The sequence below is a fragment of the Lepidochelys olivacea genome (genome assembly GCF_965140295.1).
Source record: "Lepidochelys olivacea isolate rLepOli2 genome assembly, chromosome: 10".
NCBI classification, from domain to species: Eukaryota; Metazoa; Chordata; order Testudines; family Cheloniidae; genus Lepidochelys; species Lepidochelys olivacea.
In genome coordinates this window covers 44,673,139-44,691,102 of record NC_140420.1, presented here as the reverse complement: position 1 = coordinate 44,691,102, position 17,964 = coordinate 44,673,139, and the positions used below count along the sequence as shown (strand labels likewise).

General features: G+C 58.3%; 1 protein-coding gene across 1 annotated transcript in view; it reads right to left on the bottom strand.

Moving 5' to 3' along the window:
- Positions 1-9,255: 9,255 nt before the first annotated feature.
- AP3B2 (adaptor related protein complex 3 subunit beta 2) overlaps positions 9,256-17,964 on the bottom strand; it is a 63,920-nt gene continuing 55,211 nt past the window's right edge. The window contains exons 26-27 of the mRNA XM_084641708.1: positions 10,601-10,739; positions 9,256-9,918 (exon numbers count right to left, since the gene is read on the bottom strand). Of these exons, the coding sequence (XP_084497834.1) occupies positions 9,768-9,918; positions 10,601-10,739 (290 nt within the window). The 3' untranslated portion in view covers positions 9,256-9,767. The remainder of the gene's footprint in view (positions 9,919-10,600; positions 10,740-17,964) is intronic.

Sequence of the window (17,964 nt, the reverse complement as noted above, 5' to 3'; positions counted from 1 at the left end):
AGGACGAAGAAGTGCAGGTTGGGTGCCCTCAGGAATAAAGTCCCTTTAACTCCATTAATTCCCTGCGGCACTGGCCTAAGATCTTGGTGGGGCTCATACACTCTCAATCCCTCCCACCCATTCCATGGCCCCACTTGTGGCCCCAGGATCCAGGGGTCTTCACTCCAGCTTCCTTTAAGAGATGATCTCTCCTCTCAGTAGCATCCTTTCCCTATTGGAGTAATGGAGTGAGTTGCCATTCTGTTCTCTCTTCTCCAGGAATTTTCCATTGCTGGCTTTTTCAAGCATATCAAGCTCAGCGCTAAGCTGCCCACCCACGCTTTGGGCGCATGCATGGAGGGTGTTTTGCATCCTTTAGCTTTAGCATGCAGTATTCTCTGCTGGCCTGAGTCTGTTGGGAGGCGGGCCACAGAGACAGTGAGGCTGTCTCTTCTCTCCTGCTGGTTAATTGCCAGGCACACTTAGGGCCTGATTACACGTACACTTGCAAGGAGATAACTAGGGCTGGGCTACACCCCACTGGAAGTGAAGTAACTAAATCCATTTTATTTCACATCTTTTGTTGTTTCAGTGAAAGTCTCTCTGTGTGGACACGCTTATTTTGGATGAAGACTGTCCTGTTTGACTTTAATCTTTCTTTTTTATATACCGACTGAAATAGGCCACTCTTAGTCCAAAATAGGTATCCAGTCCACCCAGGGACCTGCCCCCAAATAACAAAAGGTGTGACATAAAACTGGCTGAGGATGTGTCTACAGACAGAGCTGCCCTAGTTTTACGTCAGGTGGGCTTTTAAGATGAAACCAGTGCAAAAGGTTGTATGGATGCTTGTATTTCAGTTTAACCAGATTTCTCTTGGATTAGCTTCAGCTGATTAAGAACAGGTGTAAACTAAACCAAAACTAGCCCCTCTTAAATCAGATCAGCCATACCGGAGTGTGCTGTGGTTTAACTAAACCAGTTTAATTAAGGTAGGGAGTTAACAAGACTTTGTTATTATGGTACATGTTTGTGGGCAGACCAGTCCTTAGAAGACCACCACATTTTCAGGCTTCCCCCCACCCATAGCACATCCTCCACCAGATAAGCTCCCCATAGTATCATATTGTGCAGGGTTACACAAGAAATGGTGCCATTGGGCACTTGCACACCATCAGGAGGATTGTAGTCCACCCGCTTTGCAATAGCTTCAATGCCTATTTAACACCAATGCCTAGGCAATGTGGGGAGAATGGGTCTCTTTGTTAAGGCGTTAACACACCTTACTTTCCGTTTAGGAGTGAAAGGACTCCAAGACACAGCCCCTGGATGCCCTCCAGCAAAACCAGGGAGTGGCTTGAGATTTCTCTGGGCACGTCTACACTTGCAATGTTACGGCACCGGGAGTTGCAGCGCCGCTCAGAGAGCGCCAAAGGAAAACCACTGTTGTGTGTTCACACTGATAGCGGCCTGTGCAATAGCATGTTCACACTTGCGGCACTATTCGGAGCAGTGCACTCTGGGCAGCTGTCCCACAGAGCACCTCTTTCTCTTTTGTTGCTAAGACTTGTGGGAAGGCGGAAGGGGTTGCAGGGCATCCTGGGTCCTGTCCCAAGATGCATTGCTTTGCATCCCAGCAATCCCTGTGCTTCCCTACACATTTGGCGCCATCTTTCAACAGTTTGTGTATTGCGTGCCCTGCCTTGCCTCGTTCTGGCTGCAGGAATGGATCCTGAGCTGCTGACCAGTATGCTGCTCACGAGTGGCAGTGGAGTTATTCCTTAAACTACAAAGGCAAGAGGAGTGTGACGTTGATCTTGCCACATGTAGTAGCTAAGACACAAGATTGCTTGTGGCATTCACGGAGGTGCTGACCACAGTGGAACGCTGCTGTGGGCTCGGGAAACAAGCACTGAGTGGTGGGATCACATCGTCATGCACGCCTGGGATGACGAGCAGTGGCTGCAGAACTTTCGCATGAGGAAAGCCACATTCATGGGACTGTGTGATGAGCTCGCCCCAGCCCTGTGGCACAAGACCATGAGAATGAGAGCTGCCCCGCCGTTGGAGAAGCATGTGGCGATTGCACTGTGGAAGCTGGCTACTCCAGACTGCTACCGATTGGTCGCTAACCAGTTTGGAGTGGGAAAGTCAACCATTGGACTCATGTTGATGGAAGTGTGCAGGGCCATTAATCGCATCCTGCTTTGAAAGGCCGTGACTCTGGGCACCGTGCGTGAGATTGTGGATGGCTTTGCACAAATGGGCTTCCCTAACTGCAGAGGGGCGATCGATGGCACGCATATTCCAATTCTGGCATCAGACCACCTAGCCACCGAGTACATTAATCACAGGGGGTATTTCTCAATGGTTCTCCAGGCACTTGTGGATCACCGTGGGCATTTCACAGACATTAATGTAGGCTGGTCCGGAAAGGTGCATGACACATGTATCTTTTGGAACAATGGCCTATCCAAGAAGCTGCAAGCAGGGACTTTCTTCCCTGACCAGAAGATCACAGTAGGGGAAGTCAAAATGCCCATTGTGATCCTGGGAGACCCCGCCTACCCCTTAATGCCGTGGCTTATGAAGCCATACACGGGGCAACTTGACAGCAACAAGGAGCGGTTCAAAAACAGGCTGAGCAAGTGCAGAATGACAGTTGAGTGTGCATTTGGCCGTTTAAAAGCCTGCTGGCAATGCCTGTATGGGAAGCTGGACCTGGCCAATGACAATATTCCTATGCTTATAGCCGCGTGCTGTACGCTCCATAATATTTGTGAAGGGAAGGGTGAAAGCTTCACTCAGGGCTGGACCGCAGAGGCTCAACAGCTGGAGGCTGAGTTTGAACAGCCAGAGACCAGGGCTGTTAGAGGGGCACAGCGTGGAGCCATAAGGATCATGGATGCTTTGAGGCAGCAATTTGAAGCTGAAAGTCACGAATATTTGTTGCTATGCTCGTAATGCTAGGAGGTGATTGGTGCATATGATGCAAGAAGGGACCTTAACATAATTGCATGTTGCTTTGCAGGGCTCTTTTTGCTTTCACTTAACAGAATAAAGATTGCTTTCAAACCAACCCAATTCTTTTATTGAAAGACAGCAACAAGAGGAGAGAGTCAAATGAAAAAAATCATCAACAGGGAGGGTGATGGGGGATGGAGGAAGGGAAGGTCTCCAGAGGAGGAGGAGGGGTCCCGGGACGGCTACAGATTTGTTTATGTCCAGGGATCACACCAGCCTTCTCCTCTGGAGTACGATGCAGCGGGTGCTGGACTTCAGCAGGGCCAAACTGCAGAGGGATGGGTGTTGAGTGCAGTGGGTGGTGGGAGTCCTCAGTGCTGGACTGTGAGGAGGGAGGAGTGGAATGCTGCAGGTAGAGAGTGGAGTCAGAAGGTTGATAACAGTGTGTTGGTGTGTGTGTGGGGGGGGTGGGCACATGGGAAAGAGTTTTGCGACAGAGGCTGCAGGGTAGGGCAGGCGTGGGGCTGCTCGGTTTGAAGAGCTAGTATCACCTGGAGCACGTCCACTTGGCGCTCCATAACTGTTAAGAGCCGCTCCGTGGTTTCTTTCTCGTGTGCTGCGTTCTCCTTTCGGTCCCTCTTCTCACTGTCCCGCCACTCCTTCTATTCTTTTTTCTCTGGCAACATAACCTCACGCATAAAGTCCTCCTTAGTTCTTTGTGGCTGCTTTCTAATTCTGCACAGCCGTTCTGCTGCCAATAAGGGAGGCTGGGCTCCCAAGGTCATCTCTGTGAAGTTAAAATGCAACATTTTACAGAAACAGTGTTGTCTGAAACACAGATAACACTGTTTCAGTGCTTTAAAACACAGCCAGTATTCACACACCTGTCACTAACTAACTGGCTGACCCCAGGCAAGCACACATGAACCACAAGACCCCCAGAATGGTGAGTAGCCGCAGGGGCAGAGTAAATCACTGTTCCCGGACCCTGCTGTACACTGGGCACAGGGCTCTTGGGCACTTGGGGAGAGCCAGCACTGTAGGGTGGGCCTGATAATCATTCCTGTCTCCACACTTTCCACAGGAGATGATCATTTTGGAAGATACCTCGCTGCTGAGGGTGAGCAGGGAATCAAGGGAGGGTCTTCTCCAAGCCTGCAGCTTCCGTCCTGGCCCCTATGCGGCTCGCCTGTGTGCAGCAATGGTCCCTCCCCCGGCCCACCCCCCATGATGGCACAGTGGCGCAGGAAAGTTACCACTAATGGGGCAAGAAACAAAGCAGCTCTGCCGAGGAACCTGCGGCAGCGGATTGCCCAGTATCTCCACGAGAGTTTCCTGGAGATCTCTGAGGGAGATTCCCATGAATGAGGGAGTCTATCAACAGCCTGTTCTGCAGCTCAGGCTAGGGATGAGGTGGGAGACGCCTGCTTTCTGCAGCCCTTCTGCCCCCAACAACGCGCTTCAGCAATTCCCAAAATCAGATCCACTTACCTGGGTCCTCCTCTCCTGTTTGCGCTTCACCAAGCTCCGACAGCTGTGACTGGCTAGGCTCCTCCGTGGTAGAAAAGAGCTCCTGACTGCATGCATCTCTGGCCTCCGAGTCATCCTCTGCCTCTGGGTCCCCCTCCCCCTCTTCGTCCAAGATTGCCTCCTCCTGGCTCGGTCCACTCTTGACTGGCAACGAAGCGAACAACGTATCCATATTGGTCTTCGCAGTGGAGGTGGGGTCGCCACTGAGTATCGCATCCAGCTCTTTGTAGAACCGGCAGCTCGTGGGTGCAGCACCGGGGTGGCGGTTTGCCTCATGTGCCTTGTGGTAGGTGTTCTGCAGCTCCTTCACTTTGACCCTGCACCGCAGCGTGTCCCGGTCATGGCCCTTTTCTATCATGCATCTAGAAATCTGTCCGTAGGTATCATAATACCTATGGTTGGAGTGCAGTTGGGGCTGCACAGCCTCCTTTCCCCAAATGCTGATGAGGTCCAGCAGCTTGACATTGCTCCAAGCGGGGGATCACCTGGTGTATGGAGCTGGCATGGCCATCTGGAAAGACCACTGCACGCATCACCGAGCAAACAGGAAGGGGACTTTCAAATTTGCAGAGGAATGTATGGGGTGCGGCTGACGAATTCAAGACCCCCTAGATCGCAGCTAAGGGATACTAGTGTACAAAAGTGCTGAAGGCTGCCAGGTTTCTACAAGGAAACAGCATTAAACCTGTTCTGTGTGTGCACTTGGCCAGCACTGAGCTACCTGAAATTGTGTGCTCTCCACTGGGGGTCAACCCTGTGCCTCTGGGAAATAGCCATGCTCATCCCCCTGTAGTATGACTCCATTCCTCAGGGTGCCTACCACAGTCCTTCCTTGGGGAAAAAGGCTTGTGTGGTGTCTGGTGGTTTGGCACCCGCCTGGGGCTTGGGCCACCAGGGATCACTGCCCTGCTTTGCTTCAGATTTGCTGCCTGTGTGAGCTTAGGAAAGTCACAATCTCTCTGTGCCTCAGTTTCCCATCTGTGAAGCAGGGCTAATAATCCTTCCTTCGTCTAAAGAATTGCTGCTTGGGGCAGGCACAACTTCTGCCTGGGTGTTTGCAACAAGGCCCTGATCACAGCAGGGGCCTCTCGCTGTTACTGGAATATAAACCAACAGTCATGATCATTAATAGGGAATAAACAGCTCCCTTGAGCCAGTGAAAGCCCAAAGCAGGCTGGCTCCATGGCACCCTGGCTTGGGGGGAGCTAAGCCCCTTGTCAGGAGCGCCATGTACACCAGGGAATTAGCCAGGTTCTTGAAATAAAGGGTTTCAAACCAAATCTCTGGCCTGGTTGCGGGCCACATGGCCACGTTGGCCGGCCCAGGGAGCTGGCTCTGAAAGCCATCTGGTCTGGTGGACTGGGCTGGATCCTGGGTGCAGGGGTGGGCCCTGTGTGACCCGCACCCCTGGGGGCACAGTATGGCCCTGCAGATGCACTGCCCCCTCCTCCCCTGCTGGGCACCCAGATCCGAGCACGCTAGACAAGATTCGGCTGTGAGGGCTCTCGTTTCTTACAGCGTCTCGGCTTAGTCCTTAGCGTGACTGGGAGAGGCTGATGACTCCGGTAAGCGGCCCCGCCTGCACCCAGAGTCTCTCAGCCCTGCAGAGTCTGTGCTGATCATTCCAGCTGGCTGCAGCCACCACTCGGCTTCTCTGAGCATCCACTCTAATCCTGACCTGGCTGGGGGGCGGGCAGGCCTCCTTCAAGCTGGATAATCCTTCGCTGCCTTGGGCTCCCTGCAGATTTCTGGCTCAGCCCTTGGCCTGGGCCTGATTCAGCTGTGGGAGCTCCCTGTCATGTGGCTGTGCTAACTGTCCCGAGCTGTGGCCGAGAGCTGAGCCAGGCACAGGTGGTCCTGGACCAGAAAGGGCCCCATCAGCCTGGGACATGCTGCCTCTGCCCTTCTCCGGGTCTCCCCCACCCTGTGCCTGGCACCTGTATTAGATCGTGAGCCCTTCAGGGCACACCTGACACAGGAGGCGCCTGAGCTGTTGCGGCCACTTCGGTAATACAAATAATAATAACCCGCTCCAGGATGGGGCTCCGAGGTACTGTGGCCACGCGTGCAATCAAATGACTTCCGCTGTCCCCTGGCGGCTTGCCAGAGCTGGCCATCGCAGCTCTGGCAGCCACAGCTCCGGGCAGTGTCCAGATGCCAGTTTTCACCTGTGTGGGGCAGGGAGCCGTGTGGCGCAGACCCCGGTCTGACGAGGGGGAACGTCGCTGCGCTGCAGGGGGTCGTGTTCCTGGCACAGACACCAGCTGGGGCTGGGAGACCCTCCGGGCCCTTCAAGCCAACTGACTGTTTCACAGTACCGCCCCGGGGTGACTGAACACTACACCCCACGTTCCCCCAGCCCAGGCCGGTCCTCCCACCCAGCGGAGCTGCTGTGCCATGAAACCACAAGAGGTGGGGAGAGGAGCAACAGGCGCACTAGGCATTACTCAAATGCCGCAGGGTGCACCAAAGAAACCTGCCTGTGCTCAGCCGAACCGTCCCCCGGAAGAACTAAGGGCATCAGCCCCAGGACCCACAGACACAGCGTCCCGGAGAACAACTGCAGGTATGGGGCGGGGGGGAGGTGCAGTGTGTTTCCAGGCTGGCTTGGGGGCAGCAGAATGGGCCTGCTGCAGAGGGAACAGACGAAGGGAGCTACCATCCAGGCCCTGGGATGGGTGAGATCCTGGGTGCTCTGGGGAATGCAGTCCCTTGCTAGAGTCTGGTTGAAAGTTGCTGCAAGGGCACCTATAGGGTATGGTCTAGTGGTTAGAGCAGGGAACTGGGCTCTGTGGCCATGGTGAGTCCCAGCCCATCTGTGCCTCAATTTCCCTACCTTTGTAAAGGGCTTGGGTTCCCTCAGTGGGAGAAGCCAAACGTGGGTGTTGTTATAACACAGCAAGGGCTGTAGCTGAGTTCAGGGTCCCAGCACGTGTTAGTCTGGATGCTAATGGGCTTGGGCCTTGCTTCTTCCTCAGGGCCCAAGACCAGCCCACGGGTTGGTGTCATGGCCAAAGGGGCCACCTGGCCTGGCAGGCTGTGAGGGAAGCAGGAGATTTCTCGCAGGGGCACTGCTCCCACAGCCTGCCTGTCCCCAGGTGTGAGATGGGCAGGGAGCCTGGGCCAGCGCCAGGAGCCTGACTGGTCTGTGCCAGTGTTTGTTGGTGGCAGGGGGTGGCCGATTTCTGCATCTGGGCAGTGGCAGTACTATCCTGGAGGTGGCCAGAAGCTGCTGTGGAGAAGGATGCCCTTGGCTGCAGCCCAGCAGGGCATCTCTTCCTGCAGTGCACCTCAGCCCAGTGCCAGAGCGTCAGTTCTTGGCCTTTCTCCTGAGCCAGCCAGGGAGGGCCCAAGGCAGTGGGGAGGCCTGTGATGCGGACATTCAGCGCTGACCTGGGGTGAAAGATTCCCTGTCCCACTGCCAACCTCCTGGGAACATGCTGTGGGCACTGTAACCCACGCCAACCTGGTGCCCACACTTGAGAACCCCTAAGAAAGGGCCCAGGCTCCCCCCAGCTTCATGGGGCAGGGTTGGGTCGAGGTGCTGGGCTGGGCCCAAGTTGGGTGGCACCTCACCATGAGTGCTGACTGCCCAGCCTCTCCCTGCACTGCACCATCATACTCCCATACATGGCGCCGAAGAAGACTGTAGCAGCAGATCCAAAAATCCGCGCCCTCCAGGGGGCAGTCCTCCTGCCCCACCTGCAGGGTGATTAGCCTCGTCTCTTGGCTGCAGCTGGGCAACAGGCATCACGCCACTGAGTGGCCTCCAGAGGGACTGGCCCACAAGCTGCCCCAGAGTCCCAGGAGGGACTGAGGCCCGGCTGCTGAGCAGGGCCTGGGCAGGATGAGCTGGAATTTGGTTGAGCTGGGCCGTTCACTTGGACCCATGGAGATCCCTGCAGCGGGGGGCTGCTCCCTGGTGAAGAGTGGGGCCCTTGCTGCAGCTTGCTGTTAATGGGGATTCCCCTCTCCCTGTGCAGAGCTGCCATGTAGGGTCACCGTGTGGTGCTTACAGGCCACTAGCCTGCGCCCCAGAGGCAGCTGCAGTGTTGGGGGAGGTGCACTTGGTGTATGGCTGGCGTGTTGAGTGGCTATGTCAGTGAGGGGGGCTAGCGAACACAGGGGCTCTCCCCACCCCCCTGCCCTGAGCTCTGCAGTGCCAAGGCCCCACTTCCCCACTGCATTCCTGCCCCTCCCTCCCAGGGCCCCCCTCTGCAGGCCTGATGGCTGCACTGGCTGGAGGGCGGGGCTGGGCCAAGGCCAGGGCAGGGCTCTTCAGAGCGGAAAGCGCAGAGAACCCTTCCCTAGGCGCAGAGGGGCCTGCGGACTCTCCCATCTCCTTCTGGCAGAGGGGCTAATACCGCCCCAAAGCAGCATCATCCATGGGGAGCACTGATCCAGGGCTGGCTGCCCCCTTCCTACCCTCTCCAAGCCCAGAGGAGGTGGCAGAGGGGCTCTCTGGACCTCCCCTCACCTCCCTTCCTGTGCTAGGTTCACTCCAAGCAGCATGATATTTCCATGGCATCTCTCCTCCAGGGTTTTTGCCAGCAGGGCCCCAGGCGCTGGATCTTGCAGATCAGGACGCTAAGGCCCCCACCCGCTCCCATAGCAAGGCTGTGCCAAGAGGTGACAGCCTCGCCACCCCCTTAGACTGGGGCCTACGTTACAGGGCCGGCTGCCAGCTGGCTGGGACTGGAGAGGCTGCCGAGCCTGAGTGGGATGGGCACCTGGGCAGACCCACCGGGGGCTGGAGGAATGATTCCACACACAAGGCAGAGCTGGGGAACGGGGCAGTTTCCAAGGGATTGTATTGAGGTTCCTGGTCATAATAAATAGAGCTACAGCGAGACCGGCACAGAGTGACTTCACGGCACAGGGACCATGGCACACTGCTAGGGCACCAGCAGGGCTCGCCCTCCGTTGGCTGCTGCTCCGGTACCCACCCCCAAGCTCAGCAGCCTTCATCTGCTCCCCTCCCTCATCCCCTGCTCCTTAGGGATGCAGCCAGGTCTCGGGGGGAGCAAAAACCTCCAGGGCAGTGACTGTGCACCAGGGGCAGGGTGGGTGGGTGGGACGGGAAGAGGGGGGCTACGGACAGCCGGGAGCATCCCGTCCCGGTTCCCAGGCCGCAGAAAGGGGTGGGAGGAGCAGGTCTGTCTGTCACTGCTGCCAGCCAGTGGAGGGGGGCTGAGATGTGGACAACGGAAAGTGCGGAGGGGGGATCTCGGTGGAAATGGGCAGGGTGCTGTTCACAGGCTGTGGGGGGATGGGGAGGAGCAGCAGCCTCCTGGTCACTGTGCCAAGGCCTGGCTAATGTCCTGCACCAGCATGGTGCCAATCACCATCTTCTCACTGTTGACAGTTAGGTGGGCCCTGGCTCCTTCCTTCTGCTCCAAGGTGATGAGGACGAGGCTCCCGCTGGTCACTGTCTTGGCAGCGAACCTGCCCATGGGAAAGGAGGGGGTGTGAAAGCGCTGGCCTAGGGCAACACCCAGCTGTGCCGCTCTCGCTCATCCCCGGGGCTGCAGCCCAGTGCCAGAAGAGGCGGCCCTGAGGCAGCCACAGCCTGTGCCTCTGCACTGGGCCTTAGCCAGCCCTTGCGCCTGCATAGCGCCGGAAGGGGCACACTGGGGGCAGAGACTTCCCGCCGACGGCTGCTCCGTTCACCCACCTGGTGCGGCCAGACCCGCGGACCACAGAGCTGCCTTGCAAACCACGGGGGAGCTGGGCCGCAGCCTGGAGCCCCTGTCCGGACAAGGGACTGCCACAAGCAGCATGCCAGCATCACATCCACTTTACAACAGTGTCCCCTGGTACTAATCTAGCCCAGGAACCGGCAGCCAAAGGCACCAGGAGCTGGCGGGTCCCAGAGTGGCACCGGCAGGATCAGGGAGGGCGAATGAGTAGAACATGGACCTGCCCCAGCCAGTGCCTGCCTGTTTCCCAATGGGGCAACAGGGGCTCTGGCCACAGCCCCTCTGTAACCACAGCTCCTCGGTGTGGTGCTGTCTTCCCCTAGGGGTGGCCGGCTCAGAGAGGGAACCTGCTCCAGCCTGGGCTACCAGGGCTGCTCCTTTCAGCTCCAGCAGTTGGGACTTGTGTGTGTAGATTGGGGTCCCCCCACCTGTACTCATTGTCTGCTCCGCAGGGCACGCGGCTGACGTTGGCGGCCGCTGTCACTCGCTGGACGATCGTGTGGTCGCTCTGGCATTTGTCCGGCAGCGTCAGCTTCTCCATGATCTCACTCATTCCTGTCAGCTTGCCTGGAAAGGGGATTGGGGGGGTCAGCCTGGGGCAGCTCCGCAAAGGGCTGGGCGGAGCCGTCTGTGTGGCTGATCCGGTTTAAAGGATGGATGTGGCCAGGGCTGCGTCCAGCCCCCCGAGACAGGCACCTTCCCTGATTCGAATGGCAGGGCTGAGCTGCCCGAGGACCCTCCCTGCAGCAGCTGGAGGAGGCAGGGCTGCGCCTTTGGCAACAAGGACGAAAACCACGCAGGGAGCAGAGGACAACTTCGTGCACTTTTGTGTGTCCAGCAGAGGGCACCAGCTCCCTCTCTTTGGGATGCCTGGTGTCAGAGGGATCAGTGGGGCTCCAGCAGACTGCCCCAGCGGGGTGGGACGGCTCCGTCCCTCCCTGTGCTCCCAGGGCTGAGGTCTTTTCCTGCAGTAAGCAGAGCTGACACAGAGTCACATCCTCACGTTCCATCTACAGTGCATCACACCAGTGTAACAGGTGCTTGTTCAGAAGGCACTCCTGTCCTAATAGCACCCGCTATCGCCAGAGAAACAGATCTTCAGGTGGCTAAAGAAAACTGTCTGGTGGCAAGGAGCCACTTCTCAACAATTCCGACTGTGAACTCTCTACTTCTATGGTTTGGCCTTTATGGTCTCTACTTCGCTATTGTTTATCTGTAGGGTCTCCGTCTGGTTCTTCGATTGTATTTGATACACAACTGATTTTGCAAGGTATAAATTGACTAATGCGGTGGGGTCTAATTGGTTAAAGAATTGTTTCATAATGGGCTAGGATGGGTGAAAAATTCGGTTTTGTGGACTTTAGTTTAAAATGATTGGTTGAGGTACAGTTAAGTAGGACCCACATTTTAACTATATATACTGGGGTCCAAAGGGAAATTCTTTGGAACCTAACTTCAGGGCGCAGCCCACGATCAGAGCTGCCAGACCTCAACAGCCTGCCAACGACACCTTGCAGAAACTGGAACCCCAGATGACCTGATATTGACTGGCCAGCAGGAAAAATCTGCCTGCCTTATTGTCAGTGGTGAGCATAGTATGCTTAGCATGTGCGTTCTGTTTTGGGAACTGTTAATAAATAGAGGTTAAGGATATTACTGTGTAAAGCTCTTTCCCTGGTAAAAGGCCCCACAAACCTGCAGATGAGTACGCCCTGAGCCCTAGGAACTGGGTCAGGGTGCATGCCTTTCAGCCCAGGCCCTAGGAATTGGGAAAGGGTGGCGGTGCCTAAATGAACTGGGTGATGCCTCGAGGTCACAGAACGGTAAGGGTGGGGCACCCTAGAGTGTGCAGGTAACAAACCGATGCCAGGGACCAGTCCACACATGACTCTTCCAGACACCAGCTCCACCCAGCATCTGAGGACCCAGGTGGGCTCCTTCTGCCTGGGCCAGCACCGCCCCAATGGATTCTCCAGCGAGAACATGGCTGGCGGGTCAGGCGATGACGTGGGCCGGAGTCAGGCGGGGTAGCTGTCTGTGTCAGCCCCAGGCTCTCCAAGCCTGCCGAGCAGTGCTGGGCAGGGCCAATGGGCCGACTCCAGCGGCACTGTAACAAGCTCCGGTTGTGCCTTGCAGCTTATGTCAAACATCAGAGGAAGGAGCCAGCCGGCCCCGTGGGGCCCCAGGAATAGTGCGTGCTAACTATACATGCGCCAGGCCTAAGGGCACAGCCTGCTGCTCCAGCTGATTTCAAACACACAACACAGTGAGTGCCACGAGAAGGTCCACAAACTATTTAAAGGGATACTACCTATGTACTACGTCAATGGAACGAGAACCAGGAGGGCCACAGAGTCCCTGTTCACAGGGGCTGGGAGAGATAGTCCCTTGGGGGCTCCTCCCAATTCACCCCAAGCCCTGGGGTCTTAAAAGGCCTGAAAACCCCCACAGCGGCTGAGAAGGAGTGGCGGTGAGCCCAGGAGCACTTCATGCACTGGCTGGGGCTGTCATGCCCTCCCTAGGGCAGGCCAGCTCCCCATGCCCTGCCCATGTTGGTTCTGACACTGGGCTGGGCCTCCTGCACTGGCTGGCCACAACCTGTTATTGAATGAAGTCAGAGAGTTGAACCCTGTCTGGGGCTCCCCGCGTGAGCTCATCTCTGGGACGGTTGAATCCCAGACCCCCAAGGCCGGGTCTGGGTCCAGAGTTCCAGTCCCCACAGTGCAGTGTTCGTAGTGGGGAACTTTGCTGCAGGCTCCGATCCCACTGAACTGTAACTGCTCCTCATAGATTGCTCTGACGCTGCACAAGAAATGGCTCAAAGGCCATTAGCTTTACTGGATCTTGTGCAGCCATGTCCTGCAGGCACTGTCCATGGGGGGACACAAGTGGGAATTCCCTCCTTCGCCCTGTGCTAACAGGGCTCTCTAGCCTAGGCCCAAGTCACACAATCATCATTAAACCAGCACAGGGTGGCTGTGAAACGCTCCCGTTCCAAGTGAGCAGCGTTGTACCATGGGTCCTTCTTGTCCAGCCTCCTGCAATAGCCACCAGCAGCTCCTCACAAGGAAGGCAACCCCCCCCCACACCGAGCCAGCTCCCGCTGTTGTCCAGCAGGACAGGAGTTCTGTCCTGGCTGCTCAGCGCCCAGCTTAGCCCCTGCCGCTGCAGGAGGTCTGACCTTAGCCTGCCGGCAGCAGAGCCAGCCATGGCACTATTGGCCACAAACCCATTTGGTTCAGGAGAAAAAGCTAGCAGAGCAGAAAAAGAAGTAAAGTAGTTATATATCCCGAGCACAGCTACAGCCAGCTATGGGGTGTGGGGGTGTGGGGGCTTCCTGACAGGACAGGCGGGGCCTAGCTGGCACATTGGGGTGACATGAGGCTGGACTTGCCCTAGGGAGACATATGGGGCAGCCTAGGGGAACTGGCAGGAGCCCCCTTGCTCATTTCACCTAGTCCAACGCTAATGCTAGGGACCAATCTGGCACTGGCCCCAGAAGAGGGGCTGGACAGGGCAGCAGGCCTTTTCCATCGCATTCGACCAGGATTCTGACATCACCCAGCAAGTCCTGCTTTTGGAGAAAGAGGCAAACCCCAGTGAGGGGGTGGGAATGAGAGGGGCTAACGAGCCCAGTGGGCCAGTGGAACAGCGCAGGCAGCCAGCCCCACGCGGGAGCTGCCAAACAGCCCAGGGGGTCCAGCTCCAGCTTGTTCGACTGGGGCAGGCCTGAGGGGGTGATGCTTGCAGCGCCAAGGCTGGTGGGTGATTGACTGTTAGGGGGCATTGCTGTAAAGCTGCCTCCAGCAATGGCCTCAGGAACCATGAGACTCAGCTCTGGTAGAGGCTGCACTGAGCCTGGGCACACATACCCACGGATGCAGAACTATACACGGAGGATGGAAACCCCTCCATGTCCCACCATGGCTCTCTGAGTTGCTGCCCGCCCAGAACCTCAGCACCAATTAAATGAATCTCCTCTAGCTCCCCACACTTCTCTCTGCACCCCTGTACCCACAACACCAGCTGCTCTGGAGCTCTGTCCATGGCCCAGTTTGGATCACACCTCCCACCTGATCTGTAACCTGTTTCCAGGTGAGCTATTAGACAGGAGTAGCCCTTGGGATCACACTGGGGAGAATTCCTCCACCTTCCCCACCCTCTCTGAGCCAGGCTCTGGGGATGGTTGGGCCTGAGGTGTGTTACGGCACTCAGAACAGGAGCACGTGCAAGCCACAGTCACGGGTCAATGCAGGCTCCGGCCTAGTGCGGCCTGCTCACAGCACTGTGGGCTCATGTTTACGGTAAAGATGCTGCCAGGAAGCCCCCACTTGGACACCAGGGACCCAGCTCCTGAGCACAGCTCCGAACGCTGCAATGCAGGAGGGCAGCTGGTCAAACATTCGTGCCGGATGCTGGCTGGTCCTCTGAACCTCGGGGGGGCTGCAGAGTGTGGCTGCAAGCATCCCCAGTGCAGGCTCAGGGGGGAGATGGTGGGAATTGGGAATGCTACCAGGGCAGCGTCTCTGTGGTATCTGAGCATGTCTGCTTTCCCAGCCATTTACATACCAATACCGGGGCCAGGGGCTGAACCTGGCACCTGAGCACCAAGAGTCAGGCCTTGGCCTAGAGCAGTGGTACCTAAAGTTTAACAGCCCGCGAACCCCTTTCACTAAATTGTGAAATCTCGTGAACCCCCTCCTAAAAATGAATATTTCCAGGGATTTAAGTTTAAATTTCCTCCGCATTCCTCCTGCTGCTGGACCCCGTTGACTGCCCTGGTCAACTGATCTCCACTGAGCTCGGGCTGCAGGTCCTACTGACTGCTGGGGCTCGGGCTGCCAGCCCTGCAACCGCCCGGCCCCGCTCTCCCTGGGGCTCGGGCTGCCAGCCCTGCAACCGCCCGGCCCCGCTCTCCCTGGGGCTCGGGCTGCCAGCCCTGCAACCGCCCGGCCCCGCTCTCCCTGGGGCTCGGGCTGCCAGCCCTGCAACCGCCCGGCCCCGCTCTCCCTGGGGCTCGGGCTGCCAGCCCTGCAACCGCCCGGCCCCGCTCTCCCTGGGGCTCGGGCTGCCAGCCCTGCAACCGCCCGGCCCCGCTCTCCCTGGGGCTCGGGCTGCCAGCCCTGCAACCGCCCGGCCCCGCTCTCCCTGGGGCTCGGGCTGCCAGCCCTGCAACCGGGTCCCACCTGCTGCCGCCAATGCCCGGAGTCCTCTGGCCGCCATGAGTGAAATGTTTCTGGCGAACCCCCTGTAACGTTCTGCGAACCCCAGTTTGGGAACCACTGGCCTAGAGGCGTGACTCCACTAGGCTCAGCCCAGAGGGCAAGCTGTGACCACACACAGCCACTCCCGTACGGACCCAGGAGAGTCACCAGGAGAGTCCAGAGCCACGAGGGACAGTGAGGTCGAGAGACGGGCCAGCGCCCAGGGTCCAGACCAGGCACAGTGGGGAGTGGGGGCAGGCTTCACAGTAACGGGGAGCTATCCTAGGCCGGCACGGGAGGAAGGTGTGAGCCCTGTGGAGGGAGGGGAGGAGGCAGAGCGGTGGCTAGGTGCTCCACCTTGAGGAGAAGGAGCAGTGCGTGTAGGGCAAGGGGGTGAGAGGGTGATGCATGGTGAGAACGGCAGGGCAGGGGGAGGTGACCTGAGCAGCCTGGCATGTGCACTGAGCAGAGGAAGATGGGGGCGGGACAGGAGCTGGCTGAGGGCACCCACCCGTAGCCCCCCCGAGGAGCTGCAATGCCATGCTTACCGGGGATACTGCAATGTAGGCTGCAGCTGCCCTGGTCTAATGCGGCAGAGCAGCCTGCGGAGCCGACAGGAGCCCTGCACCCGCAGAGACACAGCCCAGCATACAAGGCTCTGCTTGGCTCTGGGCACCCTCTGCTCGTAGCAGGGTGGCCCATTGGATGCTGGGAGCGTATTGTCTGATCCCAGCCAGCCCCCCGGGGAAGAGACCGCCAATACGGCGGGCCCACGCCGTGACCTGGTTGATGTGGGCCTCTGGATTCTGCCTGATGCTCCTTACTGCCGGGGGAGCTCCATGGTGCCCTGGGAACCAGTCTCCTCCTGAGCCCTCTGGCAGTGCTGCACCACCTCCTCCCCGTCCTGCCCCGATCTCCAAGGCCAGGCCGTAGGCTGGGGATGGGGGCTAAAACAGTGCTAGCTTGCTGATCTAGAGAGCAGCTCCCTGCCATGGACTCACTATGGGGCTGGCAGCAGAGCTAATGCTACAGCTGGTGGGTAGTGGGGGAGGTAAGGGGGGCAGCAGCACCTCCTCCTCTGGGAGCTCCTGGAGCTGCGACTTACCTGCACCCGTCCTTAACAGCTGTGCTAAGGAAAGCAAGGATGCAGAGGGGGATAAAACTGGTGTTAACATCAGCCACTGGCACAGTCCCGCCAAGTGCAGTGCAGGGAGCCCCCCCTGTGCTAAGTTGCTGCGGGGGCGGGGGCTAGAAGTCACACAAGCATTAACTGAGAGGTGCTACCAGGCAGCGGCGGAGTAGCCACTGGGCCTACGGGGCCTGTGCCCAGAGGTCCTGGCCAATTGGGGGACCCTGGAGCCCCGGAAAGGTTGGGAAAGCCCCCGCGCCATGACCCCGCTCCTGGGCAGCAGCGCCGGGCAGGCGGGGCTGTAGGGGAAACCCCTGCGCCTCTTGACCCTGCTCCCCGACAGACGGCCGGTTGAGGGAAACTTCCGCCCGCCCCCACTACTTGGTGTCCGCACTGGGGGAAGCCCCCTGCACCCCTGACCCCGCTCCCCAGTAGCGCTGGGCAGGTGCAGGGGCAAGGTAAGCCCCCCGCGCCCTCCTGACCCCATCCCCAGCAGAAGCTGGGGGGCAGCAGGGGAAGCCCCAGCACCAAGACCCCCGCTGCGGCCCCGGGGCTGGAGGAGCTCTCACTCCCCGCTGCGGCCCCGGGCTAGGAGAACTCTCACTCTCTGCGGCAGACTGTGGCTGTGGGACAGAGCTTCTCCAGTCTTGGGGCCGCAGTGCGGGGGCAGAATGGGGAGGTACCCTGGGTGGAAGAGGGGCAGGGCCTTGGGGAAAGGGCAGAAAGGGGTGGGGCACAGGCAGGTTCACATGCAAAGGAAGTGAAAGGAGAGGGGAGGGGAAGGGAGGGGCCTCCCCACTTGCTCTGGCCCAGGGCCCCAGGAAACCTTAATCCGCCTCTGCTACCATAGGGGCCCTGCTGTGATGGCAGAAAATGAGACTTGAGCAAATGCTCCTCTTGGATGCGCCCAGCTGGTCTGGGCTCTCATATCTGGCTCCCCCTGTTGACCAGGGGTAGATCTGTGGCATCCAGAGCCTACGGCTGTCAAGTGGTACCCAGGGGAACGCTGCTCATCAAAGCCAGGGAGCGGGCAACAATGGAAGTAGATTGACTTGGAGCCAGCACACCCAGCACAGGTTCAGAGATCCCAGCTGTGCTCTCCTGGGGAAGCAGTGATGCCCATGTGCAGTGCACAGCCCTGGGGCACTGGCCTAGGGGCCAGAAGTCTTGTCAGCCACCAAACCCCTTTTTCAGTCTAGGCAGAAGGGGAGCTGGCTTCAGCCAGTCAGCACCTCCTGGTGTGGGATCAGGCCAGGTGAGCCAGTGAGGCCTGGACCTGTCATTGGCCAGGTGGGGAGGGAAGGGGTCACGAGGTCTTTCACCCTGCTCCGTGTGCCAGGGACACTGGACTCTGGAGACGTCCCTGCTTGGGCTGGGCAGGGCAGGGAGGAAGGCCAGGAGAGCTGTCCAGTGGGCTCTGGGTGCCCACGGCAGGGTGAGCTTTGCAGACGCTCTAAAG